At 40.2% G+C, this 21,868-nt stretch overlaps 1 protein-coding gene across 1 annotated transcript; it reads right to left on the reverse strand.

The window, feature by feature from the left end:
• Positions 1-10,837: 10,837 nt before the first annotated feature.
• On the reverse strand, positions 10,838-18,345 carry tmem170b (transmembrane protein 170B; the record flags this gene model as incomplete). The annotated part of the gene is given in 2 exon segments (XM_035681917.1): positions 10,838-15,141; positions 18,175-18,345. Coding segments are annotated over 2 exon segments (302 nt in total), but the record flags the coding sequence as incomplete, so codon positions are not given.
• Between the last annotated feature and the right edge of the window lie 3,523 nt (positions 18,346-21,868).

Below are 21,868 nucleotides of genomic sequence, written 5' to 3' on the forward strand. Positions count from 1 at the left end.
TCAAAATCAAATTTAAGCTATTTCCCCCCAGAGCTTCACTCTCACATCTTTACTGCTCTCTGGATACGACCGCCGCCAGCAGCTCCGGCTTTCATGTGTTTGCTTTTTTCTCTCTGACTGACAAGTTTAAAAAAAGAAGAAACAGTCATATCAAAACCACGTCTTCTCATCGTAAATTGAAACTGTTTTAAGAGGATACAGGATACATACTGCATCATGTAAGTTGTGTAACTGGTATGTGGAGCTTTAGGAGGAACATACAGTTGTTGTTGTTGTTCTCAGCTCTCTGACGCCCCCTGTGGACAAAACAGAAACAGAAACCAACCCTTCCTACACCAACTGCAGATTTAAATCCTGTAATGAACCCACAAAATACAGTGCATTGTTACACCGCAAATTAAGCCACATTACAGTATATAAAATTATTAAAATTACCATTTAAATGCAGTTAATAAATGGATTAATAATATTAATCCAAATGTATTTGCCTTATTGGTGCTTAAAAATAAACATAGTGTGAGAAAAATATAAATAAAGACGAATTAAAGACAATAAAAAGACATGTACAGATATATACATAAAATGACAATATGTGTATATTTAAATGAAGATCTGTACAATTTGTTCACAGTATAAAGTATAAACAATATTTTTAATGTGTTTTGATGATATCTGTATTTATAACACTTTAATACCAGGTCACATTACACAAAACTTAATGGATGGTAATAACAGGACAGAATTAACTGCTTTAAACAGAGTTTTTACCTTTAATTTCTCTCAAAGTAGCTTTAACGTTTGAAAAATCATAACTCACTCTGTGTGAAGATATTATAAACAGCTTGTACCATCTCTTCTACACAAGAATATAAAATAAAGTTCAAAGGGAACCTGATGGAAGATACTCAGTGGATTATACAGCAGAAACAAAATAAAGTCAATTGAATTAATTGTGTGTGATATGCATTTTGTGTTTGACAGCTGTCTTTGTTATTAGAAATGTGATAAACTTTGGATCTTAAAGCAGCTATAACCCCTAAATGACAAATTTCAAAATGAAAGTACAGCATGTAACATTTAGGAGGATCTATTGGCAGAAATTAAATATAATATTCATATGTATGCTTACATCAGTGTATAATCAGCTGAAAATAAGAATTGTTTCTATTAGAATGAGGCCGCCATGTTAGCCTCTAAATGAATAATAACTCTGTAACTGTTTGATAGCTTTAAATCGTAATTATATATCAGTTCACAGCTGAAAATCTGTTATTTTCAGGTTTTTTAAATGAACTTAAATTGAACTGACTCTGGTCTATTTGAAATATAAAGTAACATTATCCTCTTTCTAACACATCCTGCGTGTTTCCACTTCTGCATCCACCACTGTGACAATCTGATCTTTCTCCTCACTTTTTCTGTCATGTTTGATAACCGCTCTGTGCTGCGGCGCGAAGCCTTCGGGGTCCATCCTGTCACTTTACGCTCACCTCAGCAAACTGACTGATTTTTAACACTCTTAAAGCTTGATTCTCGGATTTGAAACGAGCATCAAAATTCACACATTCACCAAAACATTGGTGATGCGTTCAGGGGCAGGAGGTGGGGGGGCTCACTTGGGTATAAGAGCTACCCCTCAGTTGAGTCCCCACATTGATGAATTATACATGCCTCGCATCACACCTCCCACGCTCCAGCTTATGTAATGTCAGCCACGCGTGGAGAATCATATGCGAGTGTGAGTGTCTATGTGGATGTATTTATATCCAGACTGGGATTGAGGGAACGGTGACTCATTCTCTTTGCTCTTTATTTTTACCCCACAATCTACCCACCCACCCATCGCCTATTTCTAAGAAGAAGAAGTAGAAAAGAGTATTAGTTTAGACATTTCCCAACTGTACAGTGTTGTTATAATATCACTGCATCTTCTTCATACAAACCATTTCCCCCCCACAAATGTAATAAGATTAATCTTCCATACAAACAAAGCAGGGACTTTCTCTCCAGAAACATGAGGATTTAATCAAAGTATTGATTAAGTACGTCAATCATAGGCTTTTAGAGTGCAAGTGGAAAATCCAAAAATCACACAAAACCTCAGTAAAAATAAATTCTTAGCTAAATGTTTATATATATTTATTGGGAATCTTAAAATAATCAAGCAAGTTAAAATAAACCCTTTTTGGCACTTTGAGTGGAGTCACTGGACAGTTCAGTTTCAGTTGTCAATACCTGGTTTAGATGATCCAAAGCTGCTTCCCATAGCAGGTTTTTAATGAGGCTTTTTACAGCCCTGAACTAATGTGTCGTTTTATATCTTAAAAGTTTGTCTGCTTTGCACTTTTATGTAATCATCCAGTAATGACAACACCACCAGATAGCTATTTAATGAAATCTCCGGATTATTTGTATTGGAGGTTAAGATACTAATTGAACTTAAAGTGGCACTCCATCTGTTTATATTAGTACTTTTATAAAGTGGGTGCACTTGTGAGAGATAGGTTGTTTAAAAAAAATGGTTTAGCTTCCCATAATGCAACTGGATAGTTTCTTTTTATTAGACCCCCCCACACTATCACTGCTGACTTGAATAATAGTGGAAGATCTGATCAGATTTGGTGCATAGTCACTATTTTAAGAGCCTGCAGTCAGCACAAGTTCAGCATTATGTTTTATTACATAATGCTACACCTGCCTGAAACTCTCTTTCATCCGGTGCTCAGCAACCTGCAGGCTCAGTTCACACCTGCCAGCACATCACTGTCACATTCCTGCTCAGCACTACCGCACTAATCTGCATTTACTTCCAAACCAACACTGGCGGAAAGGTCAGCGTCCCAGCCAGCAGACTGAGAGTAATGGCTGGGATGAAAGTGCCCCTATCCCTCCCCTCGCTGAGTGAAAGTCACAGGAAGGCAGACGAAGCCCAAATCAGCAGCGACATCTCAGCGGTGGCTTGTTACCGCCACCGACCCAGTGTGCTCAATCAAAATGTCAGGGCCCGAGCCTGGCAGGAAGGCCAAGGTCCGGGCAGGCAGGTCTGGAGGGGGCCTGATAGGGCTCCACCATTGTCTCCTCCATCTTGAAGAATGCCATCCTCCCTTTCTGTGGCATTTAACAGAGGTGGAGCAAAAGGGGTGGGCTATGGGTGGCACAGGCCCTCCTGGAATCCCCCAACCAGAGTCAGACAGTGATTGGTAGTTAGCTTGTATTATGTATGTTACTGAACATGCAGGCCCTGAGGAGACACAAAACACCACCATTAGGCCCAAAATATACTACAAAGAGACACAAAACAACCACAGAGACACAAAATGACTACAAAGGGACACAAAAGACTACAGAGAGACAAAACAACCACAAAGAGACACAAAATGACTACAGAGACACAAAACAACCACAAAGAGATACAAAACAACCACAAAGAGACACAAAACAACCACAAAGAGACACAAAACAACCACAAAGAGACACAAAACAACCACAAAGAGATACAAAATTACCACAAAGAGACACAAAATGACTACAAAGAGAAACTAAATGACTACAAAGAGACTGGGTCTGGGTATCTGTGTAGGAGGGTCTGGGGTGTTTTATATGATTATATTTATATTATATGTGTGCAGGGCCCTTTGTATCATAATGTGTCCGTGGCTGTAAACTGTTTGGATTTGCAAATACATAAAATATTCAGAGTGATTTATTTGGCATTCATTTAACCAACTATTAAAGATGTACATATTATTATTGTGTACAACCAAGAGCTTCTAACATTTGTACTAATTTTAGCATTTTACAAATATACCCTCCCTCCTTTAAAACTGCCCCAGTCTTAGCCCTCTCCCCCACCTTTCAAAACTTTTCTAAACCCTAACCTCACTGGTGTTACATAACTGTTCTGGTAGGATCTGGAGGTCCTGAGGAGCAGGGATGACAAACGTTTTTATGGTGGGAGAATCAATTATTGATGAGGACGAAGCTTGTTTATAGCACAACTCATTTGGATCAAGAAACCACCAGACACTCTGCAGTTATAAGCGATGCGAACACATTACATAACAGCGCGGTGGAGGGAAGGAGGAAATCCTTTAGTCTTGTGTCTGAAAAGCATCCAACATCACTCAGTGAGCAGCATGATGCTATCTTCGCCCTGTCTTATCGTCACACTGCGTAAAACGTGTCATCCTCAAACACACAGGTCGCGTCTGATAGAGATTCTTATCGCTTTCTGTCCATCTGAGAAAGAAAAAGACATTTGATTTCGAAGGATGGATGACATTTCTGTAGATGTGAACGTGTTGCAGACAGATATCAGAGGTTTACAATACACGTTTTTATATCTTGGTTGTTTTTAACCAGACAAAGTCATCAGACATCTGGATCTTAAGTTATCAGGAACAAGCTGAGCTAACGTTAGCAGCAGCCCTTCTGGAACATCCTTCGTCTGCTGAACACCATTGAAAACAATTTTTAAGGTGAAACTACTTTATTCAATGTTTTTACCAGTTTTAATAGTAGATGTGTGTGTTTTGGAGAGGAGGAGACCTCTGCTGATAATTTGGCTCCTGACAGAAACCTCCTGAACGATGAACACTCAAGGAAGCCTTACCCGGGAGAAGCTGACTGCAAAGGTGGTAAAAACAACAACTCCCATGATGCCACACTACTTCACAGCATCATCAAATTTTATGCTTTGTATGTTTAAATTAATCAGTTTCAAGCATAGGTTCACATTTTGTCTGTCTCAAAAGATCTTTTAATTACAACATTTTGGGATATTAATCCCAAAATAAGGGAATTTTCTACCAAAAATACTGTAACTGTAATATACTGTGGTGACTTTGAAGAGAAATAACTCGGTTTGAAACCTCATTTTAGCTGTGAAACTTGGATTTTTACCAGGAAATCAATTTAATTTATACCAATTACTGGCTGTGGCCTCTCTGCATGGAGTCTCCAATTTCCTCCTACAATTCAAAGACACACCGGTTCAGAGAATTGGCGACTCTAAGCTGCTCGTAGGTGTGAATGTGAGTGTGAATGTGTGAGTCTGTCTATGTATCAGCGCTGTGATGGACTGGTAAGACTGGAGGACCCTACCGCCCCCCCTCCAGGGACCCTGCACAGGATAAAGAGGTAGATAATTACTTGTCAGTCAACTTGTTGTGGTGATAACATCTACTTTACATGGATGTTTCTCACTCACAGGTGTGATGTTTGCAACTGTCAGTCAATTTTCTCTAAATAAATAAATAACTTTCTGCTCCTTGTTTACTTTTTCCCAATTATTCCTCCAGTTTGTGCCACTGTAAGATGCTTTTAGATGTAGGAGCAGGCTGCTGTGCCACAGGAGAATATAAGGCTAATGCATCAATTTACAGGAGATCATCACTGCTACTTGGATCGGATGAATGAGTGACGGGGCTTCTCTGACTCAGTCGTCGGTCCCAGCGGCTCAGAGGATGAATCACTGAGGGGATCCCAGTGGGTGAGCCAGGCAGCCACAGGGTGAGGGGTGCGATGCTGCTCTCTTGTGGCGTTTATGGAGAATAACAGTTGATTGTACAACTGCCCATATATTGTTCTACAGACCTGCTGTAGTCTGTGGTGCTGTGAGAGATTTATAATCTTTAATGTTCTGTCTTTAGGTGTTTGGCAAGAAGAATATAAAGGATGTTTTTGTTATCTTTAGCAGTTGTGGTGAAGTTATTTCTGTAGTAACTGGCCAGATGTTGGTGTCAGAAAATGGTTTTAATAATGAAGCAGTTTTTATTTCCCCTTTACAGAAAAATGAAGCGTTTTTTTATTGTTTGTGTATTATTTATCAGTTTATTATCAGTTTAGGATTAGGTTTAATATTTACAAACATGTAAGTAACATTAAACACAAAGTAGAGTCAAGGATGATGGGAAAGTCATTAATTTTGAAGGTATTTGTTCATAAATTAAAGTATAAATTGAATCTATTGAGTGTGACAAGAAATTATATGGAAATAAATAACAGTTCTAAAACCTTTATCATTGTTATAGGCATAACATTAGTTAATTATCTTACAATCTATCACTCATTACAGTGGATGTGCATACATGATGAATGTCTATATAAAATGTAATCTCAATTAATTAAAATAGAGATTTCAGTCTGGATCAAAGTGGTGGGCAGACAGACTGACATCATCCCAAGAGCAATGCTGCTTGGATGGCTAAAAATAAAGGAATATACTGTAGAAAAATGAACAATGGATGTAAAAGGCCCAAAGATCAGACATGAATCAGAAGAATTTGGGAATGTAAAAGGTTCCTGCCCTCAATTTTTTTTGCTCCATATTCAGGATTTTCAAGGTTTCCTGGATTCTTGTTCAGAGTTCACAGACCTTCCTGTCTGCTGCTGGAGACGGAGCCAGAGAAACCAGCGTTGTTTTGCTGATATTGGTCACACTGTCCCCTCACACGCGACCACTGTTGGTCGAAACAATAGTTCCCTCATCAGAAAGCCATCATGGACGAAGGAGGAACCCAGCGGGGGATCCCACATTGTTCTCACCGAGGAGGAGAAGCAGGGGATTGTCGAGTAGACGCTCTGCAGAACAATGGAGGCAAAGAAAAATCATTTAATGTTAAAGGACAGAGAGTGAAATCTGTCCCAGAGACAGGAAGAGGAGGTGACTTCCAAAATCTATTTTATTATTTATGAGTACATTTCCTGTAATCTGATTACTTTCAGTTGATATAACCTGATGATAAGAGTCAGTTTATTCTTATTCATCACCTCTAATTAGAAAACCATCAGCTGCTTTTTTCCCCTTCAATATAAAGTATAAATTCAGACTGACAAGAAAACTGTTACGAAGTTGAACCAATCAGTTTCACTGCTTTCAGATCTTATATTTATTTTTTAACTCAGTGATTATACCAGTTGACACTTCGGTGCTTCCACTTCAACTGAAACATCTTTTGCCACATATACATTAACTTCAGCTGTGTCTATCTGTTACTCCTACACTGACATTTAACCTCCTGGTCTAATCTTTTACTGACTTTTTAACTGACACTTCATTTGCTTTCATTTTTTATTCCTTAAATGACAAGTCAGTTGCTTTTACAACTTACACGTTAAGTGACATTTCCACTGCATTCATCTCTTTCACTTCAATGCCTTTTAATGTGTGCACTCAGACTCACACTTCAAGTCCTGTCTCAGAGTCCTGTTTTTGAGGACTTCCACTTCAACTGACTGAAGCTCAATGTATCTGCACTTCAACTCATATTTTTATCGCACTTAACTTCACATAAACTTCCTTTCAGTGCTGCCATTGTAACTGCTACTGTATTTCAACTCCTTTCACTATTTGTACTTTGGAGTGCCACTTCAACTGCTCACGTATTTCATCTATTACAAATGTTTTAGCAGCTAATAGCTACTAATCTTTGTTGCCACCAAAACCGATCATTATCAGTAAAAAAAAAACGTCTTTCTTTGAAATCACATCAACAAACCCAACTTTTGAAGTGGCTTGAAGACTATAAAGACATAAAGTACATATTTGGCATTCTTCTGACTGTAAACACGCTCCGGTCTGAGTCAGATTTCATTGTGTTGACACTGAAGGAGAATGTGTTCCCTGTTTGGGATATTACAGTCCAGGAGGTCGGCGTGGAGGAAACCCAGACACAGATCACAGCTTCGTCCAGACGGCAGGCGCTGCTCTGACAGCAGGCCGGGCCTCTGATGGAGACTAACCTTATTAACTGTTTGTCTGCTGTCTGTGCTTTATATACTGTACATATTGAGCAACTGGAGTCAAGTCAGCGACACAAAGGGAAGGTCAATAATGTGAAGTGATCTGCTGGGTCAAAAAGGACCTGGCCTGCTTCCAGTCATTGTCAAAGGGGTGTTTTTTTCAAAGCAAGCATGCGATCCCCTCTTGTATGCACTCACGCTCAACTTTTGAGTATTTCCTGTGGAGGAATCAATAAGACAATGGCAGTGAGTGGAGTCAAGGCTCTTTACTTTATGATTGAATGTTTGGATATGCAAAGTGGCCGTGACAACAATCGCTGCAAACAATATAAATTCCCAGAGAACAAAGTGAGATGTTTTCAGGACGTTTTGATCCAATGGAGGTTTTCTGCTCTGTGTGTCTGTCTGATTGTTGGAAACACAAGTGACATAACTGAGATTAAAACTCGCTGGGACACCAAGAATCCAGCATCAAAGACCATCTTTATGACACCAATAATTTTAGCTAATGTTAGTAAATTAATAAATTAGTTATATCTGATGGCTTATGTTAGTAAAATGCTAGCTAATGATTGATGTAGATATTTATGGTCTGTTGGAGCTGGGAATGTCCCAGAACAACAGGTCGGAAAAGGTTAGCCATTAGCCATTGTTAGCAATACCAGTTGATAACGATATGCATTTCACAGAGGAAGTTGGACCATAATGTGTGTATGACTATTTATTTTCTTTATTTTTTCACTTTTTATACGATTTAATGAGACATATATAAGACAGAAGTGCTAATAAAGAGGATATTGCAGCAGTTTTCACTGGACACACAGAGCAGCAATATTAGATTGTGAGGTTCTTTCCTAGTTTAAAATCCGACTTCAGGGAGGCGTTCAAGTTGAAATTTCCGACTTGGAACTCTGAAATTCCAACTTAGAAGTATGTGCTTTATGTCAGCACGTCTGATATATATATATTTTTTTTTTAAAAGCCTATTTTTATGCACGATCCATGATGATAAAGATACAGAAAAATAGAAATGCATGTCAAAAATAGGATATTGTCAATATTTTTGAGTCTTATTAATCGTCATGTATCATATCGTGGCTCACAACCTTTTTATCCTGATGTTTTAACACAGTCAGACTGTAACTGTAAGAAAAAGTCTGCATGAACCCACACACACTAATGCACAGATACAGGATTCACATACTGCAGTGATTCAGTGTGATTTAAGGTCAGTTAAGAGTCTCCGTCTCTGCTCTACACAACACTTGTGCATTTTTTTCCCTTCCCAGTTTACCAAACACATAAATACCAAAGCCACATTCTCTGGCCTCTTATGAAACACTTCCTGTCACTGACCTCTTATCAGCTCTGCTCAGCCTTTTTCTCTCTTATTGGTTATAAAACTACCGTCCACATAGCGGCTGATGAGTGGAAACCAGGAGTGCAGAGGCAGGCTCTGTTCTCCGCCATTAAAGAATAAAATAACAAAAAACAAGGTGATAACAACTCGGGACCTTTGTCCTCTCGAAACCACAAGCATGCTGATTAAATTCCATCACAGTTATTCATAGCCCTCCCTCCTCCTCCTCCTCCTCCTCCTCCTCCTCAACATTATAAACAACTGGCTCTGCCGAGGTTTTCGTTGTCCAAAAAAGCCTTGAAAAAGTAGCTGGCCGGTCAAAATCCTTTCAAGCCGGTGGGAGGAAAGCACATCACACGGCTGGAATAGCAACGAAATGTCAAATCAGATATTAGAATAAGCAATTGTGTCTGAAGTCTGAATTGTGTTGTGTTCAGTCATGGAGTCTTGGGTACACAATCATAATGTTTTAGGAGGTCCCTCCCCTGTCATTACAATGATGAGGCATCATGTACTGGAAGCTTTTTTTATTTTTGGTGGGTATCATTACCACCAAATGAAAACAGCCAACTTCCTCACGCCCACGGCAGACAAAACACGTTTGCGTCTCCTGAAAGTGGTTTTCTGCAGGAGACGTACAGCAGACACCAGCCATCCTCCCTCCTCCGATGATCCACGTCTGCCCCTGTGGTGCCACCGGGGGAGAGGAGGCACGGGTGGAGATGACGCCTCTGAACCCCGAGGACAATAGAAACAGAGACGCAGTGAATAATAATGCATTCACAAACTGGGTTGTGTGGTGCCAGCTTACAGTTATAGTAACTAACACTAATGAGATTCTTCATGTTTTTACAGTCAAACAGCCAATTTGGATTCATGAAGGTTAAAATAAGTTTGCAGGAACGGTGCCAAATGGGACTTTTCTTTTCTAAAGAGGGGAAATTACTCCTAGAGTTTTCTGAAAGTTAAATACTTTTAGTAGTTAGTTTTTGCTTTTAATAATCGAACGCGCAGCAAAATTGTCAGAATATGTTTATTGTAACTGTGAGAATATGAAAATAAAACAGTGTCAGAGTTTTAATGACACTTTTAGATAATTAGGGATCATACATATTTAATACCTCACAATAAATAAAACAGCATAAGAAGTGATTTATATGAGCATTTCTTAAAATAAATTTTTAATAGTTGTCAAATAAATGTAGTGGAGCAGAAAGTAAAATATTTCCCTTGAAATGAGGTGAAGAAGTAACAAAGCAGCATACAATGGAAATAATCAAGGAAAGTACAATACTTGAGTAAATGTAATTAACTTTGAACAAGTGCTCCAGAGCTGTTATCAACCCTTTGAGCAGACAAACTTTAAATAAAGTCCTCACTTTAAAGGCCGATCGAGGTCGCCATCGTGACTGGGTCCGATTGAAACTGCACCACACAGCAGATTTTCCAGCCTTTTAAAGAGCTTTCAACATTTACCTGAAAGAATTACTCTGCTGAATGTTGATCTTGACTTTTCTTTACAACTTTTAAATTGGGAGAACATTTTCCTGTCCTCAGCTAATGAAACATCTTCTCTTTCACCCCTAAAGAGGCAGCCAGAAACCGGAGGGAGAGTGACGGTAAACCACAAGGACACAGGAAGGAGGAAGACTGACGCAGACAGCGAGAGTCTCACTGCCACAGGATGATATCGCAAAAATCTATGAAGGCAATAAAGACAGGAAACGGCACGGCTGAGCATTTATACTGCAAAAGAGTTTTATTTCAACTGACTGTTGAGTATGTACAGGAGAACAATTTGTACATAAATAGGCAGTACTTATAAATATCAGCGGTTTTGCTGGTACAAAATTAAAAAAAGAACATATTGTACATTATCTACAGGTGCCACTTTGGGTTTTTGTACAACATTGTCTCTTGTTGGATTGTCCGTATAGTCCATTCACACGTTATCTGAGCTGCACTGCACATGCAATCGCAGCGGGTACACAGTATGTGTCCGGGGGGAGAATATGTGGCATTTGGACGACAGTGGACTGGGGGGCAGCTTCAGTTATGAGCCTATGAAAAGAGACAGGATTATTGAGCTGGGCATCTCGCTGCAGTGCGACGGCGTTTTTCTTTAAAAGTCTAGAGGGAATTATTAGTTGCTGGGTAGCTCCTTAAAGATATTGCAGTACACACACACGGTCACACAGCTCACAGAACCTGGAGTGGGGAAAAACAACAATATTCGTCACAGGCGATCATGGCACTGGGTGTGAAACCTTCGAGTGAGTGCGAGTAACTAAAAAATGACTATCCAGTGGTTAGTTAGTTCATGTCAGCTGTTGGTTGCACTCCTGTTTGTACACTACGGCTATACACAGCTCAGGATGTACAGTAAGAGCACAGCTTTCAGTCCAGTCTGCCAGTTCTTGCAGTTTCTTTTTCGTTGGCAGAAAAGTCGTTTCTAACACATCAAATAAAAAGGTTTTCCAACACGTTATGTAAGACATTGCTCAGTGAACTGCTCCTCTGAACACAGTGTCACTTACAATTAGGTCCTCACCCTTTCTGACGCTTTAGGGGTCCGCTAAAGAATGTGAACACCCCCCCCCCTCCGCTAATGAAAGAAAATAAATTAACATCCTGTTATACTACTCACATGCACAACCGCACAGATCAACACCAAACAACAACAACACTCACAACATGTCTCCTATGAACCACACATACACACAAACATGCAGAAACTGCCCCACGAACACAGAGATATCATTGCTATGACAGCAGGTGAGTCATCAGTAGCAACTCACATTTGGTCCCTGAAATAGAGCTAAAACATTCAAACAGGTAGTATGGATGATGTGCAGAGTATTCAGTGGTTAAAAAGGGGCGGGGGGGATTGTGTTTAATTATAAACATATCGCTGTAGCACTTTCATCATTTTAAAATCCACAATCATCTTTCAGGCATTCAGGCTCCTGCTGCCACTTCATCTCTGTGCAATATCGCCCCCTCGTGTGCTGAGCTGGTACTGAAGGTGAGTTGTGTCAATTACATAACTCCTATAAATACACAGCGTTTACCTTTTAGAGCTATGAAACCACACACACACACACACACACACACACACACTTTACACAAACATTAATTACTTTTTTTGTCAAATTCATATCAATTGGGTTTTTTTTCTTCTCCCAGATCTGGATACCCGAGCCAATGTGCAAATGTTTCTAAAAAAACGAATAAATCGTGGCTGTGATATCAATTAAAAGAGACAAATGTGATAAATAAAGCTAGAATGCGAGTGATACTTTGGCATTACAACCTAACTCCTCACCCTGGGTTTAGAGCTGTGCACAAGACAATCTGTTTGAATTCTGGGAGGATTTATGGGCCAAGTAATGAGCATTAAACTCACATGAAATCAGTGTATCTCTCTATTCTTTACTACTATCGGCGATTAACACTGAGTCTGAGTAAATACAGTAGCTTCGAGCACATTTCCTCACAGACGATCTTTTACACTTTGCGTCTGATATCACTGATTTCTGTGAATATTCAAAATGGTCGGGTCACACCAGACTAGTTTCATCGCACTGTGCTAAAACAAGGCAGATTAATATCAGTGCAATATGCAAAGTTTAAACTTAAGGAACATGGGTCAATAAACAAAAACAAATAAAAAAAGGAGGGAGCCATAGAAAAATGGCCGTCTGAGCAGCAGAATGTGTCTGACCTTCTTCTCCGGGGAGAGATGGCGTTCCACAAGGGGGAATTAATGCTGTGCAGACGATAGTAATACAGAAAATCTGCACCAGGACTCACAGACACGGGATAGTTTGTCTGAAAATATGCCAGAGCTGACTCTCAAGCAGCAAAACAACCCTTTTTTACAACCGATACACCTTTCTTTAAAACCTGAATAACACAGCTTGTCCAGGCCTTTCTCTGTCTGAGTTTCCTCTTCTCTTGCCGTTAGTTACATGAGAGTATTGATACATAAATATGAAGCTGGTATGCAGTTAGCCTGGCTTAGCACAAAGCCTGGAACCAGAGGGAAACAGCTAGCCTGGCTCTGTCTCGCTCACTGTGATTAACACATTATATTCAGTGGTGTAGTGGAGGGTATAGTAAAGAGAGTATAACCACTTATTTCCTAGCATGGCAAAGGCGTTACATAGTTTTGTCCAATTTTCATGACAGGATGTAGTAAAGATTGGGAATATGTCACTCTAAATGTATAATTATGTAGTTGTCTCACCCTGTAGTGTAAATACTGGAAGTAGCAGTCTGATGACACAGCCGGTTTATTCTTGCTGGATGTGCCGCTTAAAAAAAAAGAAATCTGCACGCAAAGTTAAGAGTATACCCATTCCTCCAGAGACCACTGCACCACTGATTATATCTCATTTGTTTAACATAAAGTGTGAAAACGACACTGTTTTTACGATGTTTTATGTGGCAGATTATTCTTTTCTTAACTGCTCTTTACTCCCTGAAGTTAGCAAGTACATAAATCCCCCTGTAAAAAATGTGCAAAATGTCACTTTTAGATTAAACAAGATTCATAATGCAGTCCTGTCTCCTAGAAACACGTTAACTACATAACATAAAACTAATTTGCGACAGGAAATACATTCTTCATACCGAATTACATTTTCTACTGGCATAAGGAAATGTCAGCAAGGTGCAAAAATGTTGAACATATCAGTAAAATGTTCAGTGACATATTTAATTTGTTTTCCACTCGTAGTGACTACAGCATTATTTAATAGTCATCAGTGATCTCTAACCTCAACCAGACTGCTTTTGTTGCTTCTGAACTCTGGACTGTGCAATTTAAAATGTAATTGCTAGACAACAGGTCTGTTTGTCATAATGTGTTAATGATTGAGCATTAGAGGCAGATTTTGTTAGCGTCTGACGGAGCCAAGGCTAGCTGTTTCCCCCCCGTTCCCAGTCTTTATGCTAAGCTAAGCTAACTGTCTCCTTGTAGCGTCCCGTACAGACGCGAGTGACTTCTTCTCATCTAACTTTCAAGCAAGAAAGCACAAAATAAACATATTTCCCAGTGTGTCAAAATATTTCTTTAACTCCGATCGGAGTTTTCGTTGGCACTCGAAGAATCGATATTTCAAACGTAGCGCTGATGCTGGTTTTCTCCTCCACGTCTGACTGATTTCACACCTCTCAGGGTGGGAGAGGATCTCCAACATTTACAAAGTGCAAAATTCAAAGCTGCATCTTGCTCGTGAGTTGCACGGTGCAGCTTTTTCAACCATTTTAAGGAAAAGGAATGATCATGACAATCTGTATTTGAGCGCCGTGAAGCCCGAGGAGGTGAGGCTGATGTTTAACACTGAAGAAAAATTGTGTTTTTGCTGATGAACACTGTTGGGTTGTCACTCCCTAAAACACCTCTCACTGCTCAAACTTTTGTTCTCACGCTGTGATCATCCAAAGGAGATCATCAGATCATCGTTACAGGGTTTTATTTTACCCTCCCTCCCCAACAAGTGCAACAGAAAGCCTTCAAGAGTCAGTGGCCACAAAGGCATCTGGATGTTCCAGAGAAGGCTGTTGGCACATAGAAGTGATGTAACTCTGGAAACACCCGAAACATGGCTTTCAAGTCCAGAAAGCTGAGGATGGCGCCGTCTCCGCCTGGTGCTGCTCTCCGGCACGAAGACAACCGACCTGCATTGAGTTTCCTCTGAACTGCAGTGTGATTGTGGCAGTAACGGAGCAGAGACACTGGGGGGCGCTCTCTCCTGGCGACATCCCCCCCAAAAAGGTCCAGAGCAACTTCTGCCTCCTCTCTGCCTTCCGCAAACCCGGCCACGGCGAGCACCTAAATGTCTCTGGCTCGATTCCCCTCTCTCTCGTCTCGGCGTCTCGTCCTCCGGCTCGTCGAGGGGCTCACAGAGTGGCCAGGACGCGTGAGAAGGATATGACGACAGAGAGGGTGGTCTGGCCCACACCGAACACCAGAGCCTCCAGCGGTGCCATGTCCTTCCCGGCCACGCGGTACACCCCCGCCACCGCTGCGCCTGAGGGACAAAACAAAAAAACACAAACACACACACACATCAGCAGCGAGTAAACAGATGGTGCAGGAGCACAAACACAGCTGTCTGTCACGGCCTGTCACCGTTATCGCAGATTGTACATTCACAACGAGGAGCACGGAGGACAAACACATCCTTCTTCTTCTTCTTTCTCAGGAGACAGAAGTTGTGTTTGTTAAAAGATGGCGGCGTGTTGGTGTGTGGGGGGACATTATTCAACCACAAGCACCGTGTAGGGACGGGGCTTGATAAGGTTTGATTGATGCCAATAATTATCAATTCTAATCGGTCAGTTTATGGTTCAATTCTCTTCCTGATTCTCTGCTGAAATCTGATTGAACCTAACACGACCCGCCGGGTTCAGGCCCAAAGCTGCAGGTCAGGCTCAGAACAAATTATATATATATTTAATATTTTATTAATAATGCATGCAACTGTAATTAATGAGTGAATTTGTTATTGATTAGTTTTAATAACAGTTTGCACTATATTATATGCACAATGTAGTTTTGAGACCGACCCAAATTTCTGCTTAAAATAAATAAATAATCTAAGTAATCAATCAAAGCTCTAATTCCTGATCAGTTTTGTGTAGCCTGCACAGGTTTTCAGCTTCAATGCAACTGATTGATTATCTCTGATTCTGAACTCAGTGTAGAGTTATAGTAGTTTGAGCTTCTCCTTCTTGTTGCTTCCAGCAGACACATCAGACAAACACACATGCTGGCATTGATAAAAGTTTATAAGCTCGATGGCGTTCGTGACGATTTGGAATCGGTTCTCATCTGGAATTTCATCTGGAATCTCCAACAATGTGTTGCATCATTATACTCTAGTTAATTTCCTCTCGATCTAATAACGCAGGGTTGAGGCCAACACTTCTCTACCTACATGATCCGAAAGCTTTAAACTCTAAATATGATGATTATGAGTTTCTTTCTAACTGTTTCTGACCAAAAGAGTTTTCTCATCTAGTCGAAGGTATTTATGATTTGAAACCAAGCGCTCTGGGGCTTTAAAGACTAATGTTCTTCCTTCCTAACACTACATGACCTTTTCTTTACTTCTGCTCGGCTGGGATCGGTGCCTTCGCTCCGTCCTGACACACTTTGACTGAAGCCAGGTTGGTGTACACGCGGAGGGGTGTGTGTGCTCACAGTCAATAGTCTGCTCTCCCCCTGATTGCTTCACATTAATAATAAAGTGTCTTTCTATTTTGGGGGCCAGCTTGCATCTGTGATGATGGAGAGTGATTCATTCGGTGAGCCCTGAAGAGCTCCTGCCCTACGCTCGGGTAGACTGAGGTCTATTTACAAACACTGTGATCACACTCTGTTACAGTGAGTGGAAGCTAATGAAAGACAAAGCAAGGCCTCAATAATATCTGGTGCATCGGACAGACTGTGAATGTGCAATGCATTCAGATATACAAATATAAGAGGTGACAGAGACAGAAAGCAGCAATAAAGACAAATGAAGGATACAGTATTGATTCTTTTGTGCCACGATTATTATAATTTTGGGACTTTTAATGCTCCATTAAATAAATTGTAATTAAAAACAATCCAAATGCACTGCTGCTGTTTTTTTTTTTTTACACATTTAAAGATATTTTTCTGATTAAAACATGTGATTTTGCAGATGTTTGCTCATTATTAATCTTAATGATTTTACATGTAACTGTTTTAATTAGGAATCTGTTTTTTTAACTGATGTTGATGTTTGTGTCCTTATTGTCTGTCTTCTATATTTTTTCATTTTTGTTTAAATTGTTTATGTTTTTCTTGCTTAATCTGGGCATCGTTGAAAATGACAGTTTAAGGTTGAATGAATGAATGAATATATAGCAAAGTACAGACACATACCAGAAAAATATTCATATTAATCATATTTATTTTCATGGATCATATATAGGAATCTTGGATTTGGATTATTGTAATCTGGGAATAGTATTGAACTTCAACATTATTGACAGCTGGCATGAAATATCTGATCCTAACTTTATTCATTTATTTTGTAAACACAAAATGCCCATTTGAGACCATTTAATTTAGGCTTTGTCCAACTTCTTGTCTTTAGAAAGCATTTAATATCTGAGAACTTTTTCAAGAGAATATTATTTGTTTATAAGGCTGCACAAATAATCACAATATTATTGAAATCACAATATGGACAAGTGCAATATGCAATCACAGGAGCTGCCATCAAAGCAGCATTATAATGAAGTACTGTAAAGCTGCAGAGGTGCCCTGACCTACAAATCTTATTCTCCACATATAAAGACCCCAATAAAAGTCACATCATCATGATTGTTTTCCCACTAATCGTGAATCATATCTGTCAAAATAGTTGTTTTTTTTTTTTACCATACTGTGCAGTCTTAAGTTTTTATATCTCATTAAGTGAGATCAGGTGACAATGCAGTTAATATTTTTTTAAAAGATGCAGCAAAGCGGCTAAAATACCAACATTTTTAGTCCCTAGTTTGGGCCATTAACGCTGCATCCTACAGTTCCCATAATGCAACTTGATAGCACGTCTTTATCAGACTCTCTGTGTCTGATAAATGCTCAGACATCCACTGCAGAGTGTGTAAAACAACAGTTTATACTGAGTGGTGCATAAAGTATTAACATAATTAATAGTTAATGGTTTCATTAAATAATGGAAGTGTTTGCTTGTTAAATTACCACACACTATTTCTTCAGGGCCCCTGAGAGTCTGGGGTAGTTGCCCACTTTTGTCCAATTTTGTAATCCATCCTTGCAGGTTTCTAAACATTTCATACTTAATGTGATGTCCTGTCATGCTTCAAAGGCCAAATATATAATCAATACATCCATTATTACTGTTATTTCTCTTGTATGTCTTTATAAATGCACCAGCAGTGAGCCTTAAAATGTCACATTTTCTGAATCGAGGCTTTAAATCAATAACAACATGACGCAGTTAAAGCTTCCTGTGTCACATAAACAAAACAGGGAAAACAAAAAGTGGAGGAACTGGATGACTTACTGGTGATGACGCCTCCGGAGAGGGAGGCCAGGAAACCCACACTGACCAGCACCAGGGTGATGAGGCGGCCCCTCTTGTGGCGCTGCAGCATGACCAACATGAGCAGCCCCACCGCCCCGTGGACAAAGAGCGAGGAGAAGAGACACCACAGGAACACCCAGTACCACATCTCTGACCGAGGGGGGGGGAGGGGGGAGACAAAACACAAAACAGGCAGGATGTTTGATCAGATACAGCCGGAAAACACTCAAATACATTCGATTTGATTCAGCTTACGTTGATCCATCAGAGCAATATGTTTACTTCCAAGGACCAGTGTGAAGGGTTTAGTGCTGATTGCAGCTAACTGAACACTGCTCGCATCTGTATTTGACGACCTAGGAATGAGAACGACTTGTGCGAAGGGTGCAGGAGAAACTACGGTGGCCTGGTAGTTTGGTTTGTTCGTTCTGGGCTAATGTAGAAACATGGCAGACTCCATGGAAGGCAGTAGATAAAAACGTGTCATTTTAAGGTAACAAAAACATAATGATTCCTACATTCAGGTGATTATACACTAATGAAAACATACCTATTAATATTATATTTTATTTCTGCCAATAAATCCTCCTAAATGTTACAGACCGGACCTTTAATAAATGCTGCAATGATTATTAAAATAACAGTGGTGGAGTATTTACATGTTTACATTTACCAAGAGCTGCAACGATTAGTCCATAAAATTAATTGATTAAGCACTTGCTCACAATGATTTTCCCGCAGCATAAATAACAGAACAAATCTTATTTTTACAGGAAATTCATCTTCAATTAGCCCATTAAAAGAAAAGGTAGAAAGTATAACAATCATAAACCGTAAAAGCAGTTAAATTTGATCATTAATCGGCTTCATGCGTGTAGATGTGACCGTCTGCAGCATTTCTAAAATAGACTTGATGACAGAGGTTTGCTGCTCTTACTGTAATCTGTTTATGGTAATACAAAGACAGAGTGCAGTATCTGCGTATTTGGGGTCATAGGTCAAAGAATTGGTCAGGATTTTTAGGCCAAAGCCTTAGAGAATACATACTTAATGAGCGCATAACTGCTGTTCTACATAAAACGCATTTGGCTGATCAGTCAAAACACTTACTGCGGTTTGCCTTTGTAGGGCAGCATACAAGGGATTTAAAGTCAGGATATCTCGGCCTGCGCTGCTCCTGTTTAGACCTTTCTTTATTTAATCTGTCCCTCAACTTGATGTTAAGAGCAATCTTAAATCACTGCAGGGCTCCTTCAAAAATCAATCGATCCCACAGGATAAATATTCCTCCATTCATAGGTAAAAGAGATTCAGATTCCCTCGTTCAAGAGCGTACTGCAGCTAGAGATCAGGATGCACAGATACGTCTGCGAGGGAGGATTTCAATCTACAGCTGCCACCATCTACAGTCGGGGCTCGTCGAGGAGGCAGCCGACCACAGTAATGGACCTGAGGCGAGATGCGTCAAACCGCCCGCCCGCGAGAGAGAGATTTCAGACGAGCTGGTGAGCGAACAAAAGCTCGCAGTTGCTTTTTGGACTTCAGCTGGACTGGACATAAATCAGTAATCACAGTTTTCCACTGCTCGCTCAGTTGCTCTGTTCCAACTCCCAGACTGACAACAATAATTACACACTGAGCTCCACCAAACACAACGGTGACAAGAGAAAAAACATATCAGGCATCACAACAGGGCCCAAACTTTATTAATTGATTTCATAAGACAAAATAAACATCTTTATAGAAAATCTAAGGAAAAAACTTTCAAAATCTCTCTCCTCCTCATCCCTCTTTCTTTCTTTCTTTCTTTCTTTCTGTCTAACAAACAGGCTTTACATAAAGAGCCTCTGGCCTTCATCGCACTTCACCAGCAGCGAGGGGGCCTTGCTTTGAACCACTGGCACTGTGGGAGCGAGGAGACGCCAGCTGGCCGTGAGATTATTCAAGAAGAAAAGAGATCGACTGAGGATGAGGGCGCTCGGCGTGGATACGAATGACCACTCCAGAGAGCAGGAATGTTGTATAAAAAGCCCCAAACATGTTGTGTTTTGGATGTAAACAGGAAATGTGACATTGTTGTGTGGTGTAAACATCTGAAGACTCACATCTATACATCTAACCTAGTTGTTCCTCACTCGACTAAGACGTCTACTTATTGATCCGGCGAACAGCCAGCGAGCCGGGCGGAGAGAGACGTGACAGCACAGTAACACAACGGCTCTTTGTCCTTGCACACTGTTAGACCACGCTGTCGCTCTACAACCATCGCCGCAGAGAGGCTTTCCATTCTGTTAATCACGCTTCCTCCCCAGTCCTCGCTCCTCCGTCCTCCTGCCTGTGACCCGGAAATCGATGGAGGTCGGCCATCATTAAGGTTGTCCCGATAGTTTAAGTGAGTCTCAGAGGAGGCGAGGAAGGAGGAGGTTCCCAGGGGAACTTATCAAATCATACAGAACGTAATTACAAGCTCTGGGGTTTCTTACGGCTACGATATCTGACACTTCTCCTGCAGAGCTGTCAACCAACTGCTGGCAAAATGGTGGCAAAGCAGCGTTGTAACGGTTCGGTTCGGTATGTTTTTGGTACGGCAGGAAGTGTTACCACTAGCCAAACACGTGTCGCACACAATCGCGACAAATCTAAAAACAAATATCTATTTTATTATTATAAAGCCAAATGTGAAATTGGTCTACAGGATAAATTCAACAGGTGAATTATTTTCCACACAGCTTTTCTTGCCAGTTTCCTGTTAGAAAGTAATTTGTTGCCCAACATGTGATTAGATCCAGTCCCCGGTCGCTGAATTAATTCCTACAAGTAACAAGTATCATGTCCAATCTCTAACGTTTATAACAAACCAAATTTAATGAAAATTGGTCCAGAATTAAGCGAGTTACAGTCCATTTTGTTGTAAAGTCCTAATAACTCAGTACTATTAAGTAGCAGATCTCGACCTCTCTAATATGGCGGCTGCGCAGTCCACAAAACACAAGGAAGAGAGGTGAGCTCCATTAGGATCCCTCATCGGTTGCAAGGGGGGCCGGGCATCTGGCGGCAAACTTAAGCCCGGATGGATTAACACAACGCTCAACATAGGACCACTAACCCCACCTCGGTCCCCTGAATGCCTCAGCACCAGGGTGGAAAGTTACTACTCAAGTACTTAAGTACAATGAGGTACTTCTTGACTGGAGTATTTCCATTTTATAATACTTTTACTCCATTACATTGACAGCTGAAGCTACTAGCTCCTTCAAATGAAAAGATTTCCTCTAAAAATGATAAACTTATAAACTGTAATATTATATTCAATTGTTAGCAGCTCCACCAAAGAGAGATTTCCTTTCTAAATGTCTCAAATTGTTTCAATAAGTTACTGTTTGAGGCTCAGAAAGGTCATATTAGCCAATATTTCACAATAAAAGCAAAGATAAGACCAAAATACAAATAAATTGATACAATTTTAGGTAGCAGAACATTGTTTTTTTTTTTCTTTCTCCTTAATTAATCTTCTCATGATGCCTCAGATTTATCTTTTATCTTGTGACTCTTTGGCGTGGGCCTGATCCCTATGTTGGGACTAAACTGTAAACGCTATAATAAACTAGCCCCACGCCTCTCGCATTTTTTGCAGAACAAGTACTTTTTTTACTTTGAGTACATTTTCCTGTTA

This window comes from Morone saxatilis, unplaced genomic scaffold (genome assembly GCF_004916995.1).
Source record: "Morone saxatilis isolate NCDOM2014 unplaced genomic scaffold, NCSU_SB_2.0 Contig9, whole genome shotgun sequence".
In the NCBI taxonomy this organism is placed as follows: domain Eukaryota; kingdom Metazoa; phylum Chordata; class Actinopteri; family Moronidae; genus Morone; species Morone saxatilis.